This window comes from Hesperophylax consimilis, chromosome 18 (assembly GCF_061612785.1).
Source record: "Hesperophylax consimilis isolate HC1 chromosome 18, BYU_Hcon_1.0, whole genome shotgun sequence".
In the NCBI taxonomy this organism is placed as follows: domain Eukaryota; kingdom Metazoa; phylum Arthropoda; class Insecta; order Trichoptera; family Limnephilidae; genus Hesperophylax; species Hesperophylax consimilis.
In genome coordinates this window covers 34,072,627-34,093,420 of record NC_142853.1, presented here as the reverse complement: position 1 = coordinate 34,093,420, position 20,794 = coordinate 34,072,627, and the positions used below count along the sequence as shown (strand labels likewise).

The window sequence follows — 20,794 nt, the reverse complement described above, 5'->3', positions numbered from 1 at the left end:
GACAAATGAAGACTTTTCATTCTGTTGATACCATCATTAATGAAGAAGGAAATTTAGATTATAACGAGCAGGCTAACTTTCCTGTTGAATATTTAAATTTTATAAACCCAAATGGCTTTCCACCACACATATTAAATCTTAAAATAGGTTCCATCATTATGTTACTTAGAATTTTATCTGTTGGTGGTGGCCTTTGCAATGGAACAAGAATGGTTATTAAAAATTTCACCTGTAACCTAATTCAAGCCGAAATCATTACGGGGAACAGAAAAGGTACAGTACATTTCATTCCTAGAATTTACTTAAACACTTTGTCAGATGTTACAATACAATTCAATATGTGCAGGAAACAGTTTCCAGTCAAATTAGCTTATGCAATGACCATCAATAAATCTCAAGGACAAACTTTTAAACGGGGTGGACTGTTACTTCCTGAACCAGTATTTTCTCATGGACAGTTGTACGTTGCCTGTTCCAGAGTACGAACGCAGTCATCGTTATTTATACAGATTATTGACGGTTCCAGACAAGGGCAAATTCCGACTGATTGGTATACGGACAATATTGTTTATAAAGAGATTCTTTCCTAATGAAAGTATATAATATTATGTTGTAAATTATAAAAAATAAAAGTATAATAAATTGTAGGTACTTGCTTACAATAGTTTGGTTTTTCGGGTCAATTTATCCCACATATAAGGTTTTTCCGCCTAAGAATTTTTTCTTTGAAAAATTTTTAAGAGAGTTTGTTGTATGAGTATTTACTTTTACAATCTTTTGGTAAGAGCGTAATACTATTTCACCCAAATGTGTAGATTTTTAGGAATTATCCCGATAAAATAATCCTTAATATATTTAAAAAAAATTATTTACTTTGACAATCTTTTGGTAAGAGTTTATTATTTCAGCAAAGTTATATGTAATATTGTAATATGTTGATATTTTTTATTTCCGAATTACATATATATATATTTTTTTTTCAATTTAACTTCGATTTAAAAATGAAATCATTTCGGTGGTATGGGAGAGGAAACATTTTTCTTATCGAAGGAAGCAAACACTTTGTGGCTTGACATTATTACACAAATGAAAAAATATCTTTGTTTTAAACCACTTTATTACATTTATAGACGTCGACCGGTTTCGGTTGAACTCAACCTTCATCAGGACAGTACAAATATAAACTAAAATATAATACAGAGGAAGATAATTAAGTAAACAATAAAGAAAGAGAAAGTATATAAATGTGAGGGAGAGAGCATCAGGGCAGTAAAAGTATTTTAAAGATGTTTCCTTTCTCCCTGGGTAATCCCCACCCCTCCCCGACCCCACTACCTACTCCGCTGCCCTGATGCTCTCTCCCTCACATTTATATACTTTCTCTTTCTTTATTGTTTACTTAATTATCTTCCTCTGTATTATATTTTAGTTTATATTTGTACTGTCCTGATGAAGGTTGAGTTCAACCGAAACCGGTCGACGTCTATAAATGTAATAAAGTGGTTTAAAACAAAGATATTTTTTCATTTGTGTAAACATTTTTCTAATTGACGAGATTTATGTTGGGGTGAAGGGTGTTCCTCTCGTTGTCCGCGCTCGGGCTACTACATAATGTCTTACTATTTTATATCTACCAATTGATCTAATATCTACTTATTAAATGTAACTGTTGTTAGTAAACTGGGCGAAGCCCAATAAAGTGCCGCCCGCAGGGCCTAGCATCAAAAACCCGCGGAGCGGGTTTTCATCTGCTAGTCTACTATTATTGAAGTAACATCCAGCGTACCTCAAGGAGCACATCGAGCGCGCGCCGCTTCTTTTTAACTTGTTTATAAACGACATTATTGTCTTTTATATAGTATTGTCGCATTCATTCTGGAATTAACAGTTTGTTGGTAAATTTTTATGATTTCGTAAACAATGTGTATTATTACCAATGAAGCTAGTGGTTACTTTAATGTATTTTGAAACCACCGCGACCGGTTACATGAGGTCTTGTGCCTTGTGAAATGTGTAAATGTACCTTTGGGTATTCATTTACCATAAAGAACATTCAACAGCTGTTAACTGTTAAGTAACTACAGCATTTTCGGGCTCCTACTTATATGGGCAATTTACTAAGCACAAGTTTTTATTGGATGATAAAATTATATGAGTTCATATTGTGTGGTTAAAATTAACCGGGTGGTGTTCCGATTAGTTGAAGGCATCGAGCGAAGAAATACTATCCTTGATTAGATGAACAGTATACATATGGTATACGTGTGGTACCAACATTCCAGAGTTGTACGGAGTTAGTATTCGTGTCCTGATGAACGAAAACGTTGCTGAAATGGTATTAGCCAGATTGGGACCACGTCTGAATTGCAGGTATTTCTCATCTCTTTTCCCTACCTACGAGTATATCCGCTGATCTCACTTGCAATACCCCCAATAGTGTATTACCATAAACTATATATATCTACCGTTAAAAAAAATGAAGATTTAAAGTTTTTTTTTCGATTTTGATTATCTTACTAAAAGTGTATAATTTTAATATTTTTATAAATAATTATTGATTTTAAAAATGATCTAAAATCACGAATTCCTAAACGGTTCAAACTTGCTACAACCTCAGCATGACCGTTGCCCGGCGTGACGTCAACAACGCCATATTCACGAACAAAATCGGCGCGTTTTAAATCGTGTAACATCAATGCCAATGGATGGGTGATGAAAAGATTATTGTAATAAATTAATGATGGATCTAAAGATTGTGACATTAATTGGTAATTACCAAATACAATAATCTAGTCATCTCAACCACGCGCACTGACAACAATGTATGTAGGCAGCGATTGAGAACTGAGAAGGAAGTTAAATAATAGAAGTTTATAATTATTGTACTGGACGGGAGTCCGCACAAGACTGTAGATTTAGGCGCCGGGTCCAAACCGTGTCTTCAACCGATGAGAATGCTCCTTTACGGCCGATGATGATGATTGTAGTTGATATTGTGATGAAATCTGCCTCCCGCACCCAGGCTTGGTGAATGGTGGGCACTGGGTGTGCTTTCGTCTCTGCTCGCTTCTGGTGTTGGCGGTTTTCCAAAGGAGGGCCGGCTGGTCTCGAAGAGGTAACACCAGAAGATCTTGGAGCAGAAGACTCGGCGAGGTGAGGCAGATGTTGGGCAGGAGTCACTTGTAGATAATAAAACGCTTGGTTTTGGTGGTAAAGATGAACTGATTTATTTTTAATTATGTGGCTGCTTATATTTAATTAGCCTGACTCGCGCCCGACATTGGGCTAGGAGCCCAAAAGTGGTGGGGGGTTGTACCCGCGCCAACAATGCGTTTATAGCCTTCGACAAAATGTTGCATATTCATTTTGTCGATAGCAATGGTGACAGTAGTCGCTTAAATTTGCGAGTTAGAAAAGATTTTGAACGCTTACATGAATGACAATTACATAGTTTAAAAGCATAGTAGTTATGAGAATGTGTATCTTGACAACTAGATTTTTTGTTTGCCAAGATACGACAAAAAATAAGAAATGTTTGTAAAATAAATGTGTAAAAATGATCTCAAGCGATCAAATTTGTAAAACATGTTAAGTTAGTATTTTTCCGAGGTCCCCCGTAACATAGCGCTCAGAAAGAGATAAGATTCACTATGCTACGAGGTTCCTGGATTTTTGTACACGCAAAAAAGGTAAAAAATATTGTTCAAAAATGGGTTTACATATGGGTGAAAAACAGCTTTTTTAATATCTCCTCAGCGGTAGTATATCGAAAATAGTGTTTATTTGACTACCGCCGAGGGGATGAACAAGTAAAATATACATATTTGCAATGTTTAAAAATTGATTTTTCTATGTAAAATTTACATAGAAAAAATGCTGGACATTGATCCACGCGGCAGGTAAGCCGGCGATGTGGTATCGAAGCCATTCGGAGTCAAAGTTTTCAAGCCGCTTGGGCCGAAAACTGGACAAAATGACCAGTGGCGGGGAGTGGTGATTTTGCCAGTGGCGTGGAGTAGGGACATTTTATAAAAGTAAACAATTTTTATGAAATTAAATAATATGGTCAACTACGTCCGTTACACTCCCCCCGTTTAGCTATGCTGAACTAAAAAATAGGACGTTTGTTGGTACGTTGCAGCCCGCGGCGGCCAGTCCCTCTGGGATGGTGCTGGGCTGGTGGTACTGTTGATGTTGCATCGGTAGGCGGGGCCGGCAGGATTACAGCGAGCTTCACATCGGGGTGGACGTAAAATCCGGTGCTCGTCTGGATCCGGGCGGTCCTCACTCGGCCGTCTGCAGCAGGGGTGAATGGAGGAACATGGTGGGCTAGCCTTGATGGCGGCAAGGGCCCCATCAGAGGGGGGGCTGGCTTGCTCCTGCGCATCTTGCAGGTGGGGCAGTTGTGGGCGATCTTGCGAATATTTGTTCGCAGTCGCAGCACATGGTAGCTGCCTCGCACCTCAGCCATTGTTCTCTCCTTATTCGGATGATCGGCTTCCTGGTGATGACGTCTCACCAGAAGTCGTGCATATGCATGATCACCATCCAAAATTATTGGTGTCCGCACTGCTTGGGGCACGTTACTGAGGGCTCGTATTCTTGAGTTCATCCTCAGTAGGCCGTCAGGTCCAAGGAAGGGGCTCAAGGCTTTGAGCCTACTGTCACTTGGTAGTGGATCTCCTTTCTGGAGCGCATTTATGTCATGATAAAATGTCTCTTCTTGACATTTTCTTGCCCATCGGGCCTCTGCTTCCTTGATTTCATCGGTTCTTAAATGATTATCAGGTTGTTCGTGGCTTTTTCCACGACACCTTTTAATAGAACGATGTATCCGGCAGGTAGTTTGAATAAGATGATTAAATGAGGAGAATTTCTTGATGTCGGGCAGTGTTTCTGCCACAGTTGAAGAAAGGCCAACGTTTTGGCGCCTTACTTCAATGTGCCTGGGAGACCCTTTCGCGGGGCCGACTGATTCTCTCGTACCATTTGCAGGCACAGATCCAGCTGGTACTCCTCGTACGGCCGCCTGTATCAGAGGTGCTCGCGGTACGGGGCCAGATGGTCCATGGGGCGTGGTAGAATGCCACCGGGCATGGTGCCTGGGTGGTCTTCTCTGCAAAGATGCTGGCACAGATCCAGCTGGTACTCCTCGTACGGCCGCCTGTATCAGAGGTGCTCGCGGTACGGGTCCAGATGGTCCATGGGGCATGGTAGAATGCCACCGGGCATGGTGCCTGGGTGGTCTTCTCTGCAAAGGTGCTGGCACAGATCCAGCTGGTACTCCTCGTACGGCCGCCTGTATCAGAGGTGCTCGCGGTACGGGTCCAGATGGTCCATGGGGCATGGTAGAATGCCACCGGGCATGGTGCCTGGGTGGTCTTCTCTGCAAAGATGCTGGCACAGATCCAGCTGGTACTCCTCGTACGGCCGCCTGTATCAGAGGTGCTCGCGGTACGGGTCCAGATGGTCCATGGGGCATGGTAGAATGCCACCGGGCATGGTGCCTGGGTGGTCTTCTCTGCAAAGGTGCTGGCACAGATCCAGCTGGTACTCCTCGTACGGCCGCCTGTATCAGAGGTGCTCGCGGTACGGGTCCAGATGGTCCATGGTGCACTGTATAATGCCTCCCGGCAGTGCGCCTGGGTGACAGTGTGGCTCGTATGGCCAATGTGGTAGCTTCATTCACATGTCCAGAGGTCCCTCCGCCATGGGTGGTCCACCCCAACGCCGTTCGTGATAATATTCGCGTAGAATCACGAACGTCGCGCACTTCCCTCGAGACAATTAAGTTAGCATTGTCTTGCCCGATGAGAAGTGTGGGGGTGATGTAGCGACCGTGGTACCTCTGGACAGGAAGGCTGAGCTGCTGGATGGTATTTGCTTTGATCACGTACTCATCAGAGATTCCGGCGCCGCGTAGAGTGATTGGCACGCGGCGGGACGTCAAGTCTGTTGAGCACATGTTTTTTGCTCCGTGTAGTCGTAGCTCACGGGTAGGTCCGGTTGTGCCGAGTTTTTGTGCTGTGGTGGCGTCAATAAGGGTGACTGTTGAGCCCTCGTCCAGAAGCGCAAAGGTTTTAATCTGCCGCTTCGGGCCCGACAATATGACTCCCACCACTTTTAACACGGCACTTTCGGTGTGGCGTCACATATTGTGAACATCTGCCACAGTAATGTCATTATCACGATTGTTATTATAGTTGTGAAGAAGTCGGTGGTGGGGGGATCTGCACTCCCCCACGCCGCACCATTCACTAACTTTGCACTGTTTTGTATAATGTTTGCCATTGAGGCACAATCGGCACAAACCGGCGTCGTTCACTGTTTCAAAACGATATTTTAAGTCTTTCGCGGCGAAAGTGCGACATTCGCTAAGTTGGTGGCCATTTTCACCACACTCGACACACCCGGCGCGGTTGTCGAACTCGCGAACTTCATTGTAACTGTTTTGCACTTTTTCCCCGCTTCGATTATTTTCTCGATTATTACCAGACAAAATTTGGGGCATTCGATTATTACCAGACAAATTTTGAGGCTTTCGATTATTTTGCGCGAACTGTTGTTTTTCACTAGAATTGTTGTTGTAAACATTGTTTTCCCGCGATAAAAACCGTTCTGACGCGGCAGACGTGTTTAAACTGTTGTCACAAGTGTCACTTTTGTTCGAATTGTTTTTTCGCGAAAACTTTTCTGACGCGGCAGACATATTGATGAAACTTTCACAGGTATCACGTTTTTTAGCACCGTTTTTTCGCCAAAACTGTTCTGACGCGGCAGACGTGTTCTCTAAACGGTTTTCGTCACATGTTTCATGATTTTGAGCACTGTTTTTTCGCGAAAACTGTTCCGTTATTGAGAACGAATGTTCACGGCGTGGGCGGGACCTCGCGGGGTCAACCAAACCGGACTTTGGGATGGCGTTCGCGACGGTTTTCAGGAAGGCGGCAAACTGGCAGATGGTAGCGGAGGCCTCGTAATGCCGCACTTCCATCAGCCACGCCAACCGCAAGGTGGGCGGCATCTTCCCCGCGATGTCACTGAGCAGCGCTGGATTCGTCAGATAGCCATCATTGTTGAGGGAGCGGAGTGATGCCACCAGGTTTTGAACTGTGCCAGAGAAGTCTGCGATGTCCTCCAGAGAGGCCTCAATTGTGAGGTGGGGCAGCTTCTTCACTTTGTCCAGCATCAGGGCAGCGAGTGAGGTAGTCCCTCCAAATCTCTGCTCCAGGACTGCCAGGATCTCCGGAACCTGGGCAGGGTCCATCAGAAGGGGGCCGACGGCTTCTCGGGCTTTCCCTTTGAGGGCCCGCTGTAGGCGGATCAAGTTTTCACTGGAGGTCATCCGACATGTGGAGGTAGACTGGTTAAACTGTGCCCTCCAGGTGGGCCACTCCAGTGGATCTCCAGAGAATGGAGGCAGGTCCTTGGCCATAGATTGTCTGGCAATAAGGGCCGCCATTCGTGGATCGTCCTCGATTGTGGGACGGGGGCTGTCCTGAGCCCTTGAAGCTCTGATGGCTTCTGTCAGGGCGGAGGCCAGCTGAGCCATGGGACTGCCATCATGCTGAACCCAGGCTCTGGTATGTTGGGCCGTCTCATCCGCCGTAGGTTGGGGCGGGAATCTCGGCATGGAGCTGGTACTGGCTGTGGGCGGGCCATCTGGCCGTGCCGGCACGCCATACTCCTGTTCGCGCAGTGGTACGGGCGGCACATGTCCAGATGGTCCAGATGGTCCAGGTGGTCCAGGCTGTGTCCATGGCACGTTCCACTGCTCCAGCAGTCCGGCAGGTGATCCTGGCGTCGGCGCTGGGTACCCCGGGTGGGGCAGAGGTACGGGCAGCACAGGGCCATGAGGTCCAGGCTGCACCAGTACTGGGCATCCCTGAATGGTCCAGGGTGCTGGTTGCGCAGGGCCTGCTGGCTCTTGCTGCGCTCGTGATGCGTACCTCTGGTCCACCAGAGGTACAGGTCCGGCTGGCACTTCAGGTACGGCTTGCCTCTGTTCTATCAGAGGGGCGGGCGGTACGGGGCCAGAGGGTCCAGGCTGCATCATGTTTGGGCATCCCTGAATGGTCCAGGGTGCTGGTTGCGCAGGGCCTGCTGGCTCTTGCTGCGCATGTGATGCGTACCTCTGGTCCACCAGAGGTACAGGTCCAGCTGGCACTTCACGTACGGCTTGCCTCTGTTCTATCAGAGGGGCGGGCGGTACGGGGCCAGAGGGTCCAGGCTGCATCATGTTTGGCCACACTGCATTGGGCCAGGGTGGCGAGGGCGGGGGACCGGCTGGCCTTGGCTGCGCCGCTGCTGAGTACCTCTGGTCCACCAGAGGCACCGGGCTCGGTTGGCCGGGCTGCACCCATCCAGGGCTGTACCCTTGGAAGCGCCAGGGTCCTCCTTGAGCAGGGTACCCTTCCAGGAGTACGGGTCCAGATCGGGCAGGCGCTGCTGCTGCTGGTTCCTCGTACCTCTGGTCCACCAGAGGCACCGGGCTCGATTGGCCGGGCTGCGTCCATGATGGTGGTGACCTCTCCAGGAGCTTCGAAGGTCCAGGAGGGGCAGGGGCTGCTGCTGTTGGAGCTGATTGAAGAGCTGCTTTAAGTCTCTCAATGTGCTCGGTTTGACTGCGAAGCTGTTGTCGCAATGACTCCATCGCATCCTCTTGAGATGTGGAGGGCGGTGAGTCATGATGTGCAGGTGGTGCCATGTCAGGAGTAGTGCTGGACGTGGGCATGGGGGTTACGTCAGGCGTGACGTGAACCGCAGCCGTGGCCTGAGACCCAGCGTCCAGGGCATCTGCAGATGGTGTTGAGGATCCATCGTCTTGGATCCGGCTCGACCGTAAAGTTGGAGACATCCTGGTTGAAGGCGTGTGAGGATCCGGCTCGAAGGACCACTTGTACTGGACGGGAGTCCGCACAAGACTGTAGATTTAGGCGCCGGGTCCAAACCGTGTCTTCAACCGATGAGAATGCTCCTTTACGGCCGATGATGATGATTGTAGTTGATATTGTGATGAAATCTGCCTCCCGCACCCAGGCTTGGTGAATGGTGGGCACTGGGTGTGCTTTCGTCTCTGCTCGCTTCTGGTGTTGGCGGTTTTCCAAAGGAGGGCCGGCTGGTCTCGAAGAGGTAACACCAGAAGATCTTGGAGCAGAAGACTCGGCGAGGTGAGGCAGATGTTGGGCAGGAGTCACTTGTAGATAATAAAACGCTTGGTTTTGGTGGTAAAGATGAACTGATTTATTTTTAATTATGTGGCTGCTTATATTTAATTAGCCTGACTCGCGCCCGACATTGGGCTAGGAGCCCAAAAGTGGTGGGGGGTTGTACCCGCGCCAACAATGCGTTTATAGCCTTCGACAAAATGTTGCATATTCATTTTGTCGATAGCAATGGTGACAGTAGTCGCTTAAATTTGCGAGTTAGAAAAGATTTTGAACGCTTACATGAATGACAATTACATAGTTTAAAAGCATAGTAGTTATGAGAATGTGTATCTTGACAACTAGATTTTTTGTTTGCCAAGATACGACAAAAAATAAGAAATGTTTGTAAAATAAATGTGTAAAAATGATCTCAAGCGATCAAATTTGTAAAACATGTTAAGTTAGTATTTTTCCGAGGTCCCCCGTAACATAGCGCTCAGAAAGAGATAAGATTCACTATGCTACGAGGTTCCTGGATTTTTGTACACGCAAAAAAGGTAAAAAATATTGTTCAAAAATGGGTTTACATATGGGTGAAAAACAGCTTTTTTAATATCTCCTCAGCGGTAGTATATCGAAAATAGTGTTTATTTGACTACCGCCGAGGGGATGAACAAGTAAAATATACATATTTGCAATGTTTAAAAATTGATTTTTCTATGTAAAATTTACATAGAAAAAATGCTGGACATTGATCCACGCGGCAGGTAAGCCGGCGATGTGGTATCGAAGCCATTCGGAGTCAAAGTTTTCAAGCCGCTTGGGCCGAAAACTGGACAAAATGACCAGTGGCGGGGAGTGGTGATTTTGCCAGTGGCGTGGAGTAGGGACATTTTATAAAAGTAAACAATTTTTATGAAATTAAATAATATGGTCAACTACGTCCGTTACAATTATCAACAGAAGCTAATTTATTAAAATATTAATCATTAAATATTTGATCAATAAAAATAGACATGAGACTCTAAAAACATCTTATCTCCGGGCGTGTCAAGAATGCACGTAATAAAATGACATCTTGATAAAAATATGACCAAAGAGCAGGTAAAATTATTAATTTAAAACTTTAAAAATCTTGTAAAGAATGTCTGAGTGGGCGCCAGCATAGTATAAATTAACTATGCATGAAGTTAAATCAGTAATCCATATTTGAATGTAAAGTTACATATTTAAAATAAAAGTTAAAATAGAAAAAGACCTTTCGTGACTTGCAATTTAGTTAGCCATTTGGTCAAAGTAGGTCTTGCTTGAATAATAAATTGGATACAGCCGAATTTCCGAACGTAATTTAAAATCGAATTTACTTACAGACGAAATGCCAAAAACGGTCGAGTTAATACATGACTTCACTACGCTCAATAAAAAATTTGGATAACCATATTATACTTTATTAAAAATACTAACTATACTATACTAATACTAATAACTTATAAACTTAAACATACCACAAGAACAACAAGACAAAATGCTCTATTCCAGCGCAGTGTTCAAAAGCGCAACTACATAATTCTCCGATACAGAGTACTCCGATACACTATGGAAAATCAATACTTTGGTGATGTTGATATGTTTTATGTTGACTTGGTGAATTTTGTGGATCATTTTGAAAACCTATTACAACTCTATTCTTTGAACCTTCGATTGTCTCTTTGTTAAACTTTCTGATCACAGCATCTTAATAAAAAAAATTCTTGTATTTTTATTTTATAAATGTATGCACTTTTTGTTTATTGAAATCTTTTTTTATTATTTCTTCTATTTGTTTTAAATTATGCATCATGTGAATCCTTTACAACGCATACCTATGTAAAAGCCCTACGGGCGTATGAATAATAATAAAAAATTAAAATAAATAAATAAATATATGTACGTTGAGGATAAGCTGCAATTCAGGTGTGAATACGTTATGACCTAGTTAACATTAGTTTCTAACCAGGCAGCACCTGTTGCCTGGTTAGAAACTAATCATGTGCAGAATTACATTTGATTACTATTACTATATACTTATTGTTATATTTCTTTTATTCGGTACGAACATCAAATTGTGAAGATTTTTAATTATTCTAATATTTTATTAGGTACCTATAAGTAATACCTACACTTACGTAGAACGGATAAAAAGTAGAAAATAATGTTTGTATATTATATACCTCTCTGATGTTATACTCGTACGAGTGTTTTGAGAAAACATATGTAAGAAAAAAATAAATCTAAAAATAAATCACTAAAAATAGTTTACCTGATTCCGTCGTCTCCAAAGATTCTCATCAGATCTGAGTTTGGTTGGCGTGTGTCGGAGTCCATTTCAAGGGCAGGATCATCCCTGTAGACGGAGTTAGGGGATCTCTCGTCAGCGTCGGCTCCCAGAGACAGTTCGTACTTTAGGAGATCTTGAAGAGATGGGTCGAAATCTGTAACAAAACAACATTTAGTAAAAACAATAATTACTTTTTTGTTACACCCTACAAGATCGACCCTATCTGCATATCGCCACCCGGTTGGGCAGCATTGTGAGGCGGGTTAGGGTAGGGGGTGTAAGAAGGATTTTTTAATGGATATAAAAAAAATACTCTAATCTCACCTCAATTTGTCTCCTTCCCTTCTCATATTTTGCAAATACATACAACTTTCCATAATATAAGATGTGGTAAAAATAGTCCCACATCAAAGCGATAAATATATAATTATTTCAATTCTAAAGAATTTAAAGTCAGAACATTCAAGATTTATAGTAGACAGTGAATATAATGTAAAAACATGTCAAAGATTATAAATAGATAAGTGAGGATACAGTAAATTTTTAACTCGATCCTTAAGTTTGTTAGACGAGCAACCTATCCGCAGGACTGACGACTGGTGACCAACCCTAATGAATGTAAATGTTTTTAAAATAATTTTATTTAAGTATCGTGCAAAAGCTATTGGTAAAACTTATTGAGAGTCACATTCCCGTATCTACTGCTAATATAAAGCTATTGCCAAGACTTATTGAGAGTCACATTCCCGTATCTACTGCTAATATAAAGCTATTGCCAAGACTTATTGAGAGTCACATTCCCGTATCTACTGCTAATATAAAGCTATTGCCAAGACTTATTGAGAGTCACATTCCCGTATCTACTGCTAATATAAAGCTATTGCCAAGACTTATTGAGAGTCACATTCCCGTATCTACTGCTAATATAAAGCTATTGCCAAGACTTATTGAGAGTCACATTCTCGTATCTACTGCTAATATAAAGGGACTATGAAATCTCCAATTGGGTTATATTTTGAGGCTGAAGGGAATGGGGGAGATGAAGGTTGCAAAGTACCTGATTATTCAGATATGCCAACTAACGCGGCTAATGCTGGATCTTTCATTAGGACGGTGCTGAGCGTATCTTCCACTTTACAATATACTACGTCTGATGTATTATTTTATAAGCATAAAGTGTGAAATAAACCAAATTAAAAAATAAATTGACAAGACTGGAATACGTATTAGTAAATGCCCGATCTCTCGTGACAAAACGTCAGCTTTTTATCTCTCTCTTAATCAGCATTGTTTTAAAGTTCACAGGTTGTTCAACATTGTTTTTAACGGAAAAGTTAATAAATAATATGCACGTTGATTACGATTGAATTCCTATTTCAATATAAATCGTAGGTTTTAGTTTTGTTAATCACTTATTTTGTCGATTGACTGCAAGTACTTACCTACAAACGAGCAATGTCTGTTTGTTCATATCTTATGCTACGTATACATTTGCAAACCGATCCTTCGGTTCAATAAGAGAAAGATCGAACGCTACCGATGTATCCCGAATGTTTAACGCGTCGGGTATTTAGGAATGTGGAATTTGAACCCTGACCACTAATTCCATTCCTGATCAAAGTGATCATCCGTGGAGGTCAGGCATATTACGTCTCGTCTGCCATTTCCTTGGCGACATTTTCAAAAGAAAGTTGCCAGACTTCAAGTTTTTGAGGGTGCCTAAATTGCTTCCAGGCTTTAAATAGAACCTTTGCAGAGACATCAATCTTTCATACTTGGATTGGCATAAAATTATCCGCGTATTAAGTTTGAAGTATGTGTCTTTAATCTCAAAAGAAAGTATCTAACAAGATTTTCCATTTATGGCGCGGGTAGACCGGCTGACCGGGGAATGTGTTTTAATAAGGGACAATGAAATTTTATCGCACAATTTATATTCAATATACTGACACTGACACAGTTCATTGACTCAGCGGTTAGACACAGTATGAAAATAAGTTATTACTTACTAGTCGTAAGTTCGTATAAGTATTCCCAGATGGTTTCATAATTTTACCATGCTTGGCTACGAATCCGCGGGTTCAAATCTGAATATACAGATTTCTTTTTTCCCCTCAACTGGTGTACCTTCAGCCTTACAACACAACCCAATTGAGGATGTCATAGTCTCACTGGCTTCAGACAGTTGGGAGATGTAAGAACTCTTCTGCGGTACTGAGTATATGAGTTAGGCGCATTTAGGAGGCGGGTGGTAAATTAGACTTAACTGAGGGAAATTATTTTCCTCTGGGCCTCCTGTGTATGAATGTATGTGTGGGATGAACGTAATTTGAACAGTAGAAGAATTTGATATACACTGACTTTTGTAATAAGAATTTTAGAAATTCTGAAAAGCAAGATTTTTACTGCGGGCCTTTAAAACGTGCATTTTGCATGTTTTCACATTTATAGCACAAAATTTGGACTCTCACTCAGAACATCGTAACAAAATTAACACTTCTATATAGAACGGCTATAGGTACTATGTGTCTCCTGGCAAGATGGTAATAATAAAAAAAAGTAGAGGGAACGCTGTACCTAAGAACTGTCAAGCATCTATCTATCTACCTATCTAACCTAATATAAAATATTACGTGCATTCGTTTTTCATTGCGATCATAAAAAGGTTGGCACAGACGCAGACGGCGAATTGAAAGCCGAGTAGGTACTTGTGGGTACCGCGTGTGGGTCGCGCTGCTCAGTACTCAGTACTTCACTACCTCTGCCACATTACCTCCGGGACAGAAGCAATCTCGCGCTGCTTACGATATGTTTGAACAATTCGGAGGAAACGTGGGGTCGGGAATAAATGTTTGTCTTTGAAGAACAATTCTTATATTCTCGCGTTAAAAATATCAACACGGAGGAATTGTTTTGAAGTGAACTCGATTCACCCACGACTTTTTAATATGGTTTTTATCTGAACTAATTTTATCACACATAACAGCTGTAATTTATAGAATATATAGCCCTCTGAGATTTAAATTTACTCCTTCGGTCAGCATAAAATATATGAGTGAAACATTTTCTTTATGATTTCAAGGTATTTTGTTGTTTTTCTAATTTTTTCTTCTAAAATTAGATTGCTGTTATATGCACGTGCAAGGAAATCATATGTCTGTATCTAAGTCCAGCGTAGTTCCACATTGTATCAAGCATTAAAGATCTTAGCGTATTTGATCCCTGACATTAGAACACCTAAACGTTCGATGGTATTACTTATTCATTTATCCGAGGCTCTTGGAATGGTATGACATAAGCGTACCTGAAAACTTCACCGAAGTCGTCACCCCGACTTGTGATATTATGTACTTTGCACCTTAGTTCGTATTTTTATCACCCACCTAGCACTGCTGTTTCCACGACTCTTTGATGGTGATCTTCACACTTTTTGGGATACGGTTAATTTTGCTTAATGCGGCCTCGAAATTGAAATCCTCTTCTTGGTCTTTTTTTTACCTAGTTTCCAGCTAGGTTTAAAAATGTAACACACGCATTTCAAATAGAGGTGCAGTTTACAATCAATATTGCCCTTTAATATTGTCATTTTGACTATTAGAACACGATGTGAAGAATAAACACGCAGTTATTGGGTGTGCCATTTACTTTTAACCTGTGTTCCTGAAGCCGTTAAAGTTGTATAATTTTATGAAAGCATATCCCCTCTAGCCGCTTTAGTACTGATGCCGGTGTGTACAGCAATATTAAATGTTAAACGCCACAACACTCATTCGAAAGCAATATGAACGGGCACTTTTCATTTAATGACATGAAAGATACAATAATTCTACGAAAGCGCTTGTAATTTGTGACGGCGTGACATTTAAAAAGATAACCGTTATATTTACGACATCGATCTGCTTTTCATTTTCAGAATCAACGTAATTAATCATGAAAAAGGAAAATGTACACAATGTGTGTTTAGTAACTATTATACAAATATTAAATGGGTTATTTATCACGTTATCTTCGTGTATGACGAATTATTGTGACTTTTTCGCGTGAGGTAAGTTGCTAATTTAAAAAAAAATCATGTTGGGACATCTTGACCACTTCATTCTGCCCCATTTTGCTAATTTATTGACCTCCCTCATGTCTTTAAATATTCTGTAGTGTCCGCGTTATTGTTGTTCACGTCAAGTCTATGAAACCGATTGTTTCCATGGGACAAAATAATAGAATTTCCATTCAATTATGTAATCTGTAAACCAGATCTGATTCTGACAAGTGAAACCATTGAAGCTTGTCATTTTATTGATTGATATTCACCTAACACGATGAAGTAATTAATTAGTCATAAAAGAGATTGACAATTGGAACCATTGTTAATTGGAAATGAACGAGTTCGCCTAACAAGATATAAAAGTTAATTAATGTATTTTTCATAATACCTTAATTGTGTCTGAGAGATCTGATGCCTTGATTGCTTTTCTAATTCGTATATTTATACTTTTCTAATTTACACTACATTCCTGACCATTTTATGTTTTGTAATAACATAATGACTTCTGCATGTGTATGTAAATACAAATCTAAAAAATTAAAGGTTTTTATTTTTATTGATGTTATCCTCTGGGGGATATTATTAAAAAGTTCATCAAAAAATACATGTAATTTTTTTCAATAAAAGGACAGTGTATTTAGAATTCTGTGAAAATTTTTGACGTAATGATAAAAAAAATTGTGTGGTATAGCTTTTTTGCAACATGTTTTCATGTTCGAAATTTAAATATTGAACTTTTTAAGTATGAAAGTATATTTGAAATACAAAAAGTTTAAAGTTAATTATATCTAGTTTCTAAAATGGTGTGTATATATACACAAGATCTTCAAAATGAAGAAAAATATAAAACATTATAAATTTCTTGGAAATATTCCAAAATTCAAAGTTATATTTTTATTTTTTCAAGTTTACACAACAGACAAACAACGGTCTTTTTATTTTTCACGTTTACACAACAGATAAACAACGGTCTTTGTATGTTTAATACTAAAGACTAAATTAATGCTTACAACTTTAACACATTATTCCGAGAAAATCGAAGATGAAATGATTCAACCCTCAAATCTCCGATGATTAAAAATAGAATTGCAATATTTTACTTAAACCTTTTGAAAACAAATAACCACATTCATATGAACCTCGAGATTTTTAATTAGTTTTACAGTTTTCAGAAAACAGCTCTTTCATTTTAATTTGGGAGGTGGGTATGGGTACCGCAGCCCCGGGAACCATTCATTGGATTACCAACACCTCTGCCATAGTTCATCCCAAGAAGTTCACCACGTTTGGTGACTTAGCAGGGGTACCCGGGTTCATGGGATGAGGATTGTTTAGGTCTGATTGCGGATGCATCTGTTCACCTACTGCGTGGCGGGCTGGATTTGGAGAGACTGGTTGAGGTAGATCTTTTCTGTGTGTGGAGTTAATGTAAAAAATAATAATAATTGTGCGAGACTTGCTTATAGAATCTTATCTGTCTCGTGAAGGTGAAAATTTGAAATAATTTTTTTTCTAGTCCACTGAAAAAATTGAATTGATATTAGGGAGAGAAAATGAAAGCATGTTTCATTAGGTCTAGTAAATAATTTGCAAAGCCGCAATGAGGTAATTTTTCTCCATACCGCGATAATTTACCACGCACGATTAGAATACTTCAATCTCAAAATTCTAACCAATAATTGTCAAATAAAAGACATGTCACGATTATACATAGTATTAAAAAATATCATTTAATCAGAACTAATTTCTAAAATAAATCTTAATGCTAAAACGGAATACACTGAAAATGTGAAACATTGATTAGAAACATTCAACGGCAATTTAATTATTCAAACCTCTCTCGTATATTGTGTCGTTTGTCGTGTGTTTAACGAAAATGGTATGATCGATAAAAATGATATGTTCTCCAACTCACCTCCAAATTCAATCAATTTTACACGGTATGTTTAAATTAAAGATTTTATTTTTATTAGCACCATATCCCATGTCATGCTATCTGTTTTGCTAAGAGGTAATCGTAGCAGATTGTGGTGCCGACTCTGGCAGTATTTGTTCGGTACAAACAGTTTAGTAATAGCATTCCAGGAGGCATAGACAATCTATCAAATTATGCAAGATTTTGAACGCTGTTACTGCAGTTATTTTGCTTCCATCAACATTTATTACTTGTCTTCACTCTGTTAAATGTTCCTAATAGTCAATAATTTTTTTTTAACCTATTTTGCAGAAATTTATTTAAACCACCATTAGATTAAATGGGAATATATTTGTTAAACTTACCTATAATGGATTCCCACAGTTTGAATGAATTTCAATGAAAAGTATCAATAAGACGTAAGTATTTAATTACCCACAACAAAAACCACGCGACAAACACAGAATGCAATTTTGTAATGGCAATATTTATTGGCAATTCCAGCTCCGAGTTTAATTAAGGATTCCACACTTTGATTTATGGAATCTCCGCTGCCTTTGTGAAACTATTCATGGCGGTTTAGTAAAAATATGTTGCAACAATATGGCGACAAATTCCTCGAGGAAATCCTGGTGACATTGAATGATAATGAAACTTGAAACAGCATTCAAACAAGTATGTCCATCTGTAGGACTTTTCACTTTACTTCAGAATGGAAAGTTGTCGTCCGAAATAAATGTCTTTGTCTTTTTTTCTCTTTTATTGAAGACACCAGTCAGACTTTCGTATAAATAAAAGATATTTATTTATTATTACTATAAGTTCGATGTAGAAAAATGATAGGTAATATATTAGGCCAAATAATGTATAAATCGATATTGGATATATGCACAATATGTAGTAATATGATAAGCACAATGTAGGTACGTCGAGGATAAGCTGCAATGTAAAATGTAAGTTTCTTATTCTATGCGGGCAAATATGAGAAACGAGTCCGAACAATTGTTTAAAAGCCCAAACAGATCTTCCGGCGGGGTTGATCTTTGCAGTTGTTCCGTTAATTAATTAAGTTTTTTCTCTTAAAGACCAATTACATTTATTAAACCAACAACCTCCTTTAAGTTATAATGTTGAAAGAGAAGTTGGCTTTATTGTTCTGGTACTCTATATTGTATGCCAGTTTATGAAAAAAAGTATTTTTTTTTATTTAAGATTTAGTCGCCGCCGATATGGAAATATTCGCACTTTAAAATGTCCCCCGTCCAGAAAATTGTACGGGCCAAATAACTAATGTTTTAAATAATAAATGTTTTACACGATTTTCATGTGTCGCAAGGCATCGTCTATCCGTTGTATTGCTAAAGGTTATATTTTACATAAATTATTAAATTTATAGAAATTTATTCGATACACTTATTATCCGAAATGACTAAAGTGACTGATGACATATCAACAAGTTTATAACTGTCTTTGAACATTTAAAAAGTCGTGATCGGATAACTTTCGAACTTGCGCACTTTTGCAATGTTTTTAAAAAACTAAAACACTTCCACCGCGTATTGTAATGGATTTATTCACAATACGAAAGAATGACTTTTTAAATGAAGAAAATTGAAACTCTTTGCGTATGCATTAGAAACATTTCACCGAAATTCTTTAAAATGAAAACAATGGCGAATTTCTGTTCTCTTTGTCACGAGATGATAATATCATTTACTGGACTTATTTTAGAGACAGATTTAAGTTTAAATTAGAGTACCTTTGATTGCTAATTGATTAATTAAAATATAAGTTTTGTGGTTGCAACGATTTTAATAACTGTTGAAAAAGAATATTCATGATGATTTTCATAACTGTAATACGCAGAGGTAAGTAGAGATATGTACCCACTCCTTGCTTTATTCACATTCATACATTGTATCATAAGTACCTTCTGTTATTCTGGGTCTTGACATGACCTGAATCAAGTATTTGGTTCACTTGATCGTGCCATCCCCAACTTCTTGTATGATTCACACCGGCGTCATGTGTTTTGCTTACGGTAATTTGTTCATGCATTCCTTCATGCACACGGTAATACATGGTTTTACCACACATACCACTTATCTACATTTACCACATGACCACCAAATGACCGCACGTACCACATTACCACACTTACCACTTTACCACACGTACCACATTACCACACATACCACTTATCTAAATTTACCACATGACCATCAAATGACCGCACGTACCACATTACCACACTTACTACTTTACCACACGTACCACATTACCACACATACCACTTATTTACATTTACCACATGACCATCAAATGACCGCACGTACCACATTACAACACTTACTACTTTACCACACGTACCACATTACCACACATTCCACTTTACCTCACATACCTCTTTACCACAAATAAGAGCGCCCCTGTCTGCACGGCGTAAATACAGGAGAACTATTTAGCCAGCTTATTGGAGAGCGTTGTGAGGCGGGTAAAGGTAGGGGCTGTAGGATTGGATTTATTAATGCGGGTCTTAAATTGGTCCGGATTATATTAAAGAGATATAGGAGACATAGATCTCCCCAAGTTGTTCGCAACGTTTGGTGATTTAGCAGGGATGCCCGGGTTCATCGGGTGACGTGTGTTAAGGATGCTCCTGCCCATAAGCTGCGTGGCATACCAGATCGGGAGAGGCTGGTTTGGGGCGACCCTTTGACCTCTCCTACTGGTCTCTCGACCCATCGGAAGTGGTGTTTATTAACTTTTAACTAAAATTGTCTAATTTTAAGCCACTTGAAAGTACAAAACCAGTCATTGATTAATGTTATCATCCGTATGTTGTAGGCGTGACAATGAATGATATCAACAAGTTATATGTTTTTTGAGAAGATGTGTAAAATACCAATGGAGGGTTTTATGCTCCAACGCGTGGTTTATGCTCCAATAAAAAGAAACCATAGGCAAAAACCGAATGTGAACAATTTGAAAATTTACGACTTTTCACACAATTTGAAACATCGGTGTAAAAATAAAAATAAAACTTACTACGAAATACCAATGATATGTCGACTAGATTGGATATTGTGTTTGAAAGATGACCATTTTATTTATTGTTGAGGAACATTTACAGACTATTAAAATGAAGAAAAAAAATCATTAGATATGCGCTGCAAAATACGTCAACAGTCCTCTTAAAAATGTTCACTTCACGCACAGTTTATGTGTCATTATACACTATGTAATAACAAAAAATATAAACAGCAAAACGTAAGCAAAGTCAAAAAAAGAGATATCAAAAACAAAACACATAGATCAATATATGATCCAAAAAACAAAACCAACAAAAATAAAAAAGAAAACAAATAGAG

The 20,794-nt window shown here is 39.8% G+C and overlaps 1 protein-coding gene across 1 annotated transcript in view; it reads right to left on the bottom strand.

Annotated features, from left to right (window-relative positions):
• LOC149415702 (uncharacterized) overlaps nucleotides 1–20,794 on the bottom strand; it is a 67,436-nt gene that overhangs the window by 22,130 nt on the left and 24,512 nt on the right. The window contains exon 2 of the mRNA XM_089642421.1: nucleotides 11,449–11,620. Coding sequence (XP_089498547.1) covers nucleotides 11,449–11,620 — 172 coding nt within the window. The remainder of the gene's footprint in view (nucleotides 1–11,448; nucleotides 11,621–20,794) is intronic.